Raw genomic sequence first — 11,615 nt, forward strand, 5'->3', positions numbered from 1 at the left:
TTGATTCTCTTATATAATAGCTGTAAATAACAACGTATCCGAAACATTATGGATTTATTTATATCAATATCACAGTATAGTTTTCGAAATATTGCAAAATTGACTAAATACACAGTTCTTATTACATAACTAGTATCTATACAACAAATATTACAATTTTAAATAAAACACATTACGTTCTTTTATATTGTAATATTAGATATTTAAAATTTATTCTGATCTACCTACACTCTGTCAATTATCTTACGATTTTTCTTATATTTCTGATTATCAAGCCAACTGTACACTAGCCACTGTTTCTTTTATTTTAGTTATTGAAAAACATGTTTATTATTGTAAAAATAAGCTATCATTGTAGTACAAAATAAATCGGCCCATCTGTTATACACACTCAGAAGACCTACAATATCCTACTTATAAAACAACATGTGTACATATGGCGGACTGAATATAGAAAAGCATTCCTATTAAATACCAATATCAAACTTCTGTCTGTCCATAGATTTGATTTGTTTTGAGTACTCAATAATTATTCCTACAGATATCAAGATTAATATTACGCTTTATCCCTATGATATTACAATACAAAAAAAAATAGAAAAAGAAAAATGTTATTCTATTATTAATTTTATCGCCAACAAAGGTTAATGACGGAATATCTGATGTGCTTCTATCAATCATATATAATACTTCATTTTAGTTATCATAACAAATTATCTAGATTTTCAAATGACATAGGTAATGTGATAAGATTGAGATGAAATATACCTACTTACTTGTTGATAATCACCGTTCAAATATTTTGGGTAGGCACTAAATAAATGATGTTCCTAACATACGGTAAAATATTTTTACTGCACGAGTTCAACCGCTCAATGTGCGTACTAAATAATACGATTTATCTAATCTCTGTTTTACACACATTAGAAATTCTTAAATTTAGAAAACTGAAGTTTATATTTTCAGTATTACTTTATTTTTGGCATGTTTAATCAATATTATTTGACAATATAATTTACATAAGAATATGTTAGTAAAGTATTAATTTGTAAAAATATGAATAAAATAGAGAAAGCCAAAAAGGGACACAACTCATGGTTTTGAGAACATATGAGCTCGAAATTCTGAAAATTATAAACTAAAACTAATTATGTTATTCGATGCTTGAGTTAATAAAATTATTTACAACTACTGTACTTATTATTTGAAAACTGTCTTCCTAGTATATTTACAATTTAGTGACCACATAAATAATAACGTATCACACTTTTTTCACATTCATATTACGGACTTTGTATTTAAGTACACTGTTTTATTGTATATAAATGTTATTTATATTTATTAATTATCTCGTTATGTTACAAAAGAATCAAAACAATTGTTTGTATCAAAGCAGACAAGGTTATAATAATATTCTTCAGTATTTAGTGCGTTAATTACAAACACTTTGTACACACAAGCTTTCATAAAATATTATTGGACAAACAATTACATTGAATTCTATGCAATGTAAGTAGAATATAACTTATTAAACAGTCGTTTATTATTTTAACTTAAAATAGAAATTAACTTGATTCTAAACATGTCTAATGTCTTAGAAGTTTAATGATACTTGTTTTTTGTACCTTAAATAATTTTATAAGTAACACAGTCATTTCCTTTCCTATATTATTTTATAGTTCAATATTGTTACTTAAAAATTCTGACTAAAACATAGAAAAGACACAATACTATGAGTAAACTTACAAGAGATCTTACATCATCAACTTTTAGATAAGCTAACCTATATCGAACTTAGTTACACGAGTAATGGATTTTTCTTGAAATCATCTTTTACTTTTTCTGTTTTATTACCTCTAAAATACTCTTCGATTTGCAGAAGTGTTTTTCCCTTGGTTTCAGGTAAGCAAAAGAATAAGAATGTGGTCCCAATTAAGGTGGATACTCCATAAAATAAATATGTTCCGTGGTGTCCTATGCTATGGAACATTGCTGGTGCTGTTTTAATAGTCGCAAAGAAGGCAATTGAAGTCATCATAACACTTATACCAGACCCTAAACCTTTGGTTTCTGTAGCAAATACCTCGCCAACCATATTCCATGGTAATGGCGAGATACCTAAATTTGAAACAATTATGTAGAAAGCTATAAGACCTAAAGATATAAATGGAGACAAGTTACGTATGTGATTTGTACTTACTAGATACAAATATACAGCTAACGTTATCAATGACGTTGAAGTAAAAATTCCACTGAACAATGCCAAAGGTCTTCGTCCCAATTTTCTCAGCAAGACACAAGCAAAGCACAAAGATACACATCGTAAAACATCTATACTTAGCATAGCTATGTATGCAGTTGATTTATTATTATTCTCTCCAATTAGCTCCTTCATCATATCTGTAGTATATGCACATATAACGTTTACTCCAGACAGTTGTGTAGTTAGAAAGAATAATATCATAATTAACAATGGCTTCCAAAATTGAGGTTCTTTGATATTGGACTGTAATGATTCTAACTTTCCTTTTGTTTTGTCCTTCTTTGTCTGTTCATCAATCATTTTGTCTAATTCCATTCTCATTTCCAAACTGTTCCCTCTATACCATTGAAAAGATACTATGCATTCTTCAATTCGATTTTTTGAGGCCAACCATGCTGGCGACTCTGGCGCATAATATAGTATAATACCACCAATTAGAGGAAAAGATCCACACAGTATTGAAGCAGTAGACCAATGTAGCATTGTGCCAAAGAAATGCGACAAAAGTACACCAGTTGCGATAGCCAGCGACAACGCTGCTAAGAAAAATCCTCTATGAATAGGTGTACTTATTTCTCCCACAAATACGGGTCCAAGTGGCCCAAGCCAACCCTGACAAAGACCGGTAATAAATCTTCCCGCTAATATTATATATATAATCTCCCTAGACAGCCCGATTAAAACCCAACCTAATATAAAAAATATAGATAATATCAGTTGAGATTTTCTTCTTCCAAATCTTTCCATCAAGTATCCTGAGAGTAGGTTTCCAAATACTAGTGCGAATGATGATATTGAAGCTGAAAAAGAAAAAAACATATTAACTTTCTGTATAACAAAAATGAAAGAATAATTTAGATAATAGTGACAACTAAATAATAGAAAAGTAATATAAAAATAATAGCAATTACCCGGATTATACTATTTTATATTAGCACATTCAAGTAATTATATATACGTTAGTATAAGAACTACCCAATTGTTCAATTGTTATACTGCATATACATGTATCCACACTGTATCGAACTATTGAGTAAATTATCCTGTTCGGTATTCAACATAACAAGTACAAATATTTTCCATCACACAAAAAAAATTGTATTAATAGACCAATAACGGTCTAAATTTAATTAATGGCAAAATTAGAAATCAGAATAGTATTAAACAAATGTTAAATGTAATATAAAAAGGCCGCATAAATATTGATTTACTTACCTAGCCATGATATCATCTCTATTGAATATTTTCTACCTCCACTTGAATTCTGCAGTTGCGGGATGAGAATCGCGGAGAATCCCGCAGTGGCGCCTGCGCCCAAGGTCATCATGAACGTGCCCATACATACTAAAGTCTAGAAAAAATTACATATATTCAATACACATCATACAATTACATATAATCAATAATTTAGATAGAAATACATAATATACTATTACAATAATAGTACTGTTCGATGGAAAACTTATTTCTTGTATTCATAGATTTGAAAGTAAAGTTTTAAAGTCTTTTACAATTTTAAGTTAGTAATTTTTATTTATGGATGAACATGGAATAGTATCTGCGCACAATAAAATGAACGTGCCTTCACTTCATTCATTCATTCATTTAGGAATTAACGACGGTTTTCAAACTTGAACCATGAGGAAGGCAAATATTGCTAACAATAAGCATTAGTACCCATACTGACAATCCCCTTCCTCTGGTAAATAAAGTTAGTAGTTAAATTATTCGCTAAAAACTAAAAAATTCCGAATTTTATGGCACTGATATGGTACATTAGAAGAGCTCTACAATTGTTTGCTTGAGCAATATAAATGTTGACACTATCCAATCTAATTTCAATAATTATTTTTAGATAAGTGAATTTATAATACTGTATTTTGTTAGTCAAACGTGGAGCTTAGTACTAGATTTATGTTTCATGAAACCGGTATAGAGTACAAAACATACGTAGTTCGTAAGTCCTATATTCGTCACAATATTATTATGATATCGCGTGAGTGGAAAGAAACCATACTTATTAAAATAAGACAAAAAAAAGACCAAGATATCGTATAACATATGAGTAGATATACCTTTATTAATAAAATGGGTAGAATTGAGACATAAGTTTTTTTAGAATTCTGTTGAAAAATTAATAAATATTTTTCGTAAAATGTTCAACATGTCGTATTTTCGACACGTAAACATCCTACACAAACTTAGACCTGAACAATGCCACCGAATTCGTTGATATTACAAAATTAAGATACAAGAAATATTTACCACTGACTCTAATGAATAAGATTACGTAGTTTAATTTTACCTTCCCAACTGTTATCAAATGTATCCTCAATTTTCATTTAACGATAGAAATATGACCTAACTTGGTAGCTTGGCAACATTTTAGATTAACTTGAGTTACCTCTATCTCTAAATATTTTTGACATATAAGTATAATTATTTATTTTATTTTAATATTTAGCATTTGGTATAATAATAATAGTAATACTTAATGTCTACAGCCAATTTCATCATAATATTACATTAAGTATCACTGTATATTAAAATACATAAACACACACTTATAGATAAACACTGTTGTACAGTGGTTCCCAACCAGTAGTCCACAAGAGCTAAAATATGGAACTCAAGAGATTGAAAATTCGTAACTATTTATTTAAATAATATTGTTTATTAAAACTCACAACAAAAAGAGCATTTTGGAGAGCAGTTGGCATGCTTAATCCCTGATGGCATTTTATACTAGTCAACCATCAAGTAATATTAGTTTTAAATTTAAATTACATGTTTTAATAGAAATTAATATTCAACGCGGTTACATGAAGAACGCTACGAACGTCACAGCATTATTATATTTATAAATCGGTAAGTAAATGGTGCAGTTTATTTCTGATGTTTGTTTAAAGTTTATATATAAAATATTGATGTAATCTGATTTTCTTTATCCTCGTGATTCTTACTAACAATAATTAAATGAAATTGGTATTTGATGATCAAAAGGATGAGGACCACTAAATTATATAGTAATGAACTAATTATATAATACATATATTTATAAAAATGTTTACTCTTATAATATAATAAATTGTTTTTAAATGTTAGGCAAAACTCTCCCGTGCGAAGATTTCTATCAACATACACATTTTCTAAATGTGGAATCAAAAAAACGCTTTAAATATGTGAAATGTTGTATTCACTATAATATTATGCTTCTGACTCATAGGTGTTACAAGCTAGAGCATATTTTCATTAATTCTATATAGTTTTTATAAAAGTGACTTATTAATATATTGAACGAATCGTAAAACAAAGTCACATCAGTAAAATTTAAAACTGTATTACGAAATAGCACCTTCACTTTAATTAATTAATATCTTATCAAATAAATTGTACACGGCCAATAATAGCCACTCTGATTATTGACATCGCATTTATTTTTATACCGTTCCATTTTTTTAATAACGTTTTTAGAGTGCCTGCATGAACATAAATACCCATCATATATAAAAGATCAGTTACAAAAACCTGATATTTTATATATGACGCGTAGTATTCTCCTTATGAGAAACAAATTTTACAATTATAAAAGGGTTCCTTGATGTAAGGTCCAAATATCTACTACTAGACATTTCAAATTTTGAGTGATACACTCCTTTAAGCAAGTAATTACTAAGAACAATTTCTGAAAAATTCAACGTGACAATATAGCAAACGATAAATTAATACGTTTTTTAAAATATGACTGTCAACATTGTAAATTACAATCTTAATTAAGAATACATAAATGCGGGACTTTTTAGAATCTAAGAGTCTTTTGCAATTATCCCAACAACTTTTGAAACAATTATTTATGCCTAAAAAACAGAATCTTCTGCAAGTCCTATTCACACTTGACCAATTATATTTATTAATAGATGTAAATGTACCTCTGAATATTTTTATCGTTCATTCAACAAATTAAATACATGTTTACAATAAGATTAAGTAAAAATATACCTACGTAAACTGCTTGTGGTCACTCCCCCAGATAGTCGGCCATTATCAGGGTCGCGAGAGGTTATTGGAATTTTTACATGTTGGTCTTCTATTATTTTTGTAATACTTGCATCAGAATAAAGATTACTCATTATTTTTCATGGAATTGAACTCTGTCGAGTTTAAAATTTAGACAATATTTAAATGTCTAAATTTTACACCGAGTTGAGTTATCAATAACAAGTGCGAAAATAATTCGTGCTTAAATTATCCCTAATGTTTTCTTATAATTAACACTACTTTATTTTTTTTTAATTTACTTTAAAAATGGCGCGAATTGATGTAATTTTAAATAATTTAATTAAATGTTCAGTAATAATTATCAAGGATGATTGTGATAAATTCAATATCTAATACGATAAATCGCCACTTCAGTGATATACCTACAATACAATCAACCCTGTCTTCTGCATTCTTGTTACTGAAATGAAGGTGATCTATAGGATCTTCACACTAAAAAGAGACAACTGCACTGGTAGCCAACATTTTTGCTGTGGTGTATGGTGTTGTCGGATAGAAAGTTGAGACTTAGTGGACTGATGGATACTGTCAGATTCCTACTGGTTAAACACTTATTCAAATGACTGACGCAATAACTTTTCGTTTATGTATGTATAATAGTAATTATGAATAAATACGTTGTTTATTCATAATTACTATGTATAATAGTAATTGTGAATAAATACGTTGTTCTGAAAATATGTATAAAATGAAATTATTAATGTAAGCTGTAAATTGAAACTAAATTACAGTAAACAAGAGAACAGTTCCAAAATAAAAATGTGGTTGTGGCTTACATCCGACAATACAGCGAATATAAAGAAGATCGACGATCTGTAACATTTTACACACTTTTGTAAGTACAATTAGTTACTCATAACCAGTTATATGTAGATTTTTTTTATTTAGTTACACATAGGGTTACTATTATTGTGTTTATTTTTAAATATTTCAGTGTTTAAATTTAGAATAACGATTGGCGATTATCAAAATAATAATCGCCAATCGTTCGATATAATATTCGTAGGCATACATTATTTTTGTTGAAATTAATGTACGGAGGAGCAAGAGAACCAGAAGCATGTGTACGTCATAACAAAACAAAATAATCGTAGTTCAATTTGTAGTTGATGGTTACGTACGTAATATAAATTCAAAAATCAAATAAATATTTAAAGTATCTACTTTATGGTCTAATCTGGGAAAATTCTATTCATAAAGAAGATTTCATAGGGGTGAAACCTCAATAACATTCTAAAATATTTACTAAAAATAATTGTTTCTGATTACCAAAGTTATTTAGGTTTATTAACCACTATTATAGTATTATTATAAATGTGTTTTTTACATATAGTATTAGTTTATATCTAATACTAATACTATATGTAGGTACATGTTCTCTTACGTACGTTACGTGTTTTAATTCAGTTTAGCACAAAAAACATAGTAATTATACTTTAATAATTTAGGTACACTTATAAGATATTTATATCCTAATTCACAGTTTCAAATTAATCGTTATTTCAAGTATAAATCCCGCTCATCTAATCTACATTACATTACTTTAAATATAATTTAAATAAAATGAGACGCAAAATAAATACAAACTGGACATCAATTCAATATAAAACTTCCTTAATTATTGAATTAACATATGTTTAAACGTACTCGTACCTATAAAACGATTTCGAGGACGACAACTAGAGCGTCACAAATCGAAATTGCGTGTAAATTGTTACATAATATTTACTCATATAATAATTGTTAGGTTACAGGTAATGTTATCTAAGAACAGGATCATGAGGTCTTTTTGAAAATACTTGATACTTTGGAAAAACTTTTCCTTTAAATAATATTATTAACTATATAGAAGTAATTCGACTGGAAAGTAATGGACTTAAACATCGACGTTAAGGCTAAATTGTTCAATGGAGTGAACTGAAATTTAGTTACACAAAATTATCTTTTAATGATCTAGAAAGGATAATCTTGAAAGTTATTTTATATTAGTGCACCACCAACAATCTTTCTCTGCACCACTCATTATTGACTGGTAGATAACGCCGCAAAGCGTAAAGATCACCATATTATTATGCACATTTAACTTTTGTGCTTTGAAGTCAAATAAATAAATAACACAAAACACCATATAACTACATAAATATATAACGAAATAAAAAAATAATATAAAGATGGTCCAAACGCATGAAAAATCAGTAGTTACCTACTTTAGTGACAAATAAATTAAATGTATTATCTCATTTACCATGACAGTGTCCTCTAAATTATGACTCTTGACTGTACCGTAAAATTAAGATAAAAACAATAACATTCAGAGAAACTACAGAACCATTGCACTGATTACAAAAAATCCTTTCACTGTTTTGAAGGTATATTACTCCAGATTGACTTGAATTATGAACAACACAGCTAAGATAGGTCAAGCCCCTAGGTATATTATTATAGAATATATTTTATTTTTGAACTTATATTTTACTTTAAACATTAAAACTTACTTTACGAGTAACCCAAAATTTTATTCGGTCACGTCTTGTAAATTCTCAAGTCGTGAAAAATAAAAAAACTTGTAAACAACACATGCACAAAAAAGTATATACGCACACACCTGTCTCCGTAGCGGCGCTTGAGTTTCATTCTCGGAACAGAAATTCTCTTTCGACTCCCATGTATTGTACACCGTTTCGCTTTTATTAATTTTTTCCAACTCTGAAACTGGCGCGTGGTCCATGTTGACTGGTCTGTACCATACTACACTATTCGTCTCATTGCTTTTACGAACTCAAACGTAAGATTGTATTATATCTTATCTAAGTTCGTCCACAAACTAGCCGATATGAAAGCGACTTATCGACAATCGAGTACACGTAATAGCGCCTCCTTTATAATAGAACTGAAGATCTTTACTTTTTTCTGTTATATCTAGGCTTAAATCGCGTAATTTATGACTGTAAATAATGATGAACTGGTTTGTCAACTATACATACAAACATATGACAGTGTTGTGTCATATATATCTACAGTTGCCGCTGTATAATAATTTTATACTACTTGTATACTAATAATATAAGTGCGAAAATGTATCTGTCTATTAGATAGTTTTATACGACACCACGGTTGAACGGATCTTAATGAAATTTTGGCCTAGATATGGATTGTATCTTGTGAACACAATCGAGATTAATATCTATCATTATATAAGTTTAAAATATATAACTAATTACTGAACGGATTGTGATGAAACTTAAATATTTAGTAAGAGTGATGCAGGCTAAGTTGTTAGCTTGTTTATAATATTAGAATGAATGTTAACAAGGTTTACTATTACTATAATACCTACCTACTAGAATAATGCAAGAAAACAAAAAGAAACAAATTAAATTAAAAACAGAATTAATAACATCTTACAAAGCAAACTGCTTAGCGGCTGAAATAGGTGAAACTTAAGCCCATGCAGATGACTTTTTACAGTTTACTTCTGGTAGATATCTTTTAATATATACGAGTATGCCTACACTAAAAAACAAATAATCGCATTGATAAAATCTCCTGCAAACAACTAATTATATAATATATATTGGACTATATACCAAATATATATCATCATCATTACATAGTATAAAACAAAGTCGCTGTCCCTGTCTGTCCCTATGTATGCTTCAATCTTTAAAACTACGCAACGGATTTTGAAGCGGTTTTTTTATAATAGATAGAGTTATTCTAGAGGAAGGTTTATATATATACACATACACATGTACACCCTTACGAAGCCAGGGCGACTAGCTAGTAATATTATAATCTGGATAGATGGATGTTAGTTAGATACTCTTTCAAGCAAAAACAACTCTCACAATTTTGATGAAACTTCACAGTAATATAGTTTACACATCAGAATAACATATAGGCAATAAATGCCAAGCCGGTGAAACCGCAAGCACAGCTAGTAATTGATAAATTAATAATTACTAACTAATTATTACAAATATTGTATTCACATTAGAGGAACTTAAAAATATAAAGCTATATAGAATATATTATATTATTATATATATATATATATATATATATATATATATATATATATATATTTATATATATATATATTTTAATATATTTTGTAATAGTCACATTCAACTTTGTCTATAAGTTTATCTGTATCTGAATAAACATTTTTTCTATTTTAATAACGCCTGCAGAATTTTATGCAGCAAACACGCATGTGAATTTCATTTGCTAACAACAAATCATTCCGATGATAATTTATTCTGTCTATCGCATAAATACACACCATGGATGATATCCAGAGATAGATCCACTCTTAAATTCCGTTCTAAGTTACAAGTTTAACATTTGTATTTCACTGTGTTTATTGTTTTGTGGTTTACACCATAAACATCGCAGAATTTAGAAGGACTTATTTAGGTAACGTATTTGGTTTCCGAGATGCGTTTCTATTATTAAAGTTTACCTTGAAACTATATTTTAAATTTTTATTAACAGTAATTTTGCACCAATTTTATTTTTTTACACTTACTGTTTACAAACGCCTACTAAGTCTGTAAACATACAATACACCCAAACCACTACAAACAAACACATCCATGAATACAAATATTTACATGGAATCGAACCGGCGACCATCGGAAATAAAGCGGTGTGTTAAACCATTAGATCAGTGAGGTCATCAATTAGCACAGCATACAGCAAGGCCTCAACTAAATAATGTTGTTTAGATGCGAAGGTTTCTGATTTCACTTTAAGACACAACTCATTTTATATTTGTAATAATTGATGATTTCAAATTAGTTCGAAACGAAACCCTTAAGTCGATATGTAAACAGAAAATGTATTGTGTAATTAATAACTACATTATATAACAAATTAATAATTTGCAAAATTGTATTTGGCATATTGAAAATTTTCACAAAATTAATTAGAAAATCAGTAAAAAGGGGGGACAATTTGAGGGTATTTTTCTCTTGACCTATTTCTTGATCCATATTTAACAACATATTCCGTAAATTTCTTCCTTCATTCCATTTTAAGTAAAACCAATAAACAAATTAACACACAATTTTCGTCTCGTCAAGATTTTGTAAATAGTTCAGACTATTTATTGAGTACACCTTGTTATTCTTCATATTAGGTACTACAGGAGTGTTATATTCGTTATCCACTCTCGTAAAAAGGTCATTCCATATATCTTACAATTAGCAGATGAATTAATTGTTGCATGTTTCAATGAGCATCCGCGTTCGAATTGTTAATAATTAAGAAAATAACTGCAATTTACTGA

At 28.6% G+C, this 11,615-nt stretch overlaps 1 protein-coding gene across 1 annotated transcript; it reads right to left on the reverse strand.

Annotated features, from left to right (window-relative positions):
- Positions 1 to 9,050, reverse strand: LOC131854791 (facilitated trehalose transporter Tret1-like). Its single transcript, XM_059205952.1, has 3 exons — positions 8,928 to 9,050; positions 3,479 to 3,614; positions 1 to 3,063 (listed from the first exon to the last, which is right to left on the reverse strand). Exons 1-3 carry the CDS (start codon positions 9,048 to 9,050, stop codon positions 1,799 to 1,801), a joined length of 1,524 nt encoding a protein of 507 aa, XP_059061935.1. The 3' UTR covers positions 1 to 1,798.
- Between the last annotated feature and the right edge of the window lie 2,565 nt (positions 9,051 to 11,615).

The sequence above is a fragment of the Achroia grisella genome, unplaced genomic scaffold (genome assembly GCF_030625045.1).
Source record: "Achroia grisella isolate CSIRO2021 unplaced genomic scaffold, CSIRO_AGI_Agris_v1 utg1245, whole genome shotgun sequence".
In the NCBI taxonomy this organism is placed as follows: domain Eukaryota; kingdom Metazoa; phylum Arthropoda; class Insecta; order Lepidoptera; family Pyralidae; genus Achroia; species Achroia grisella.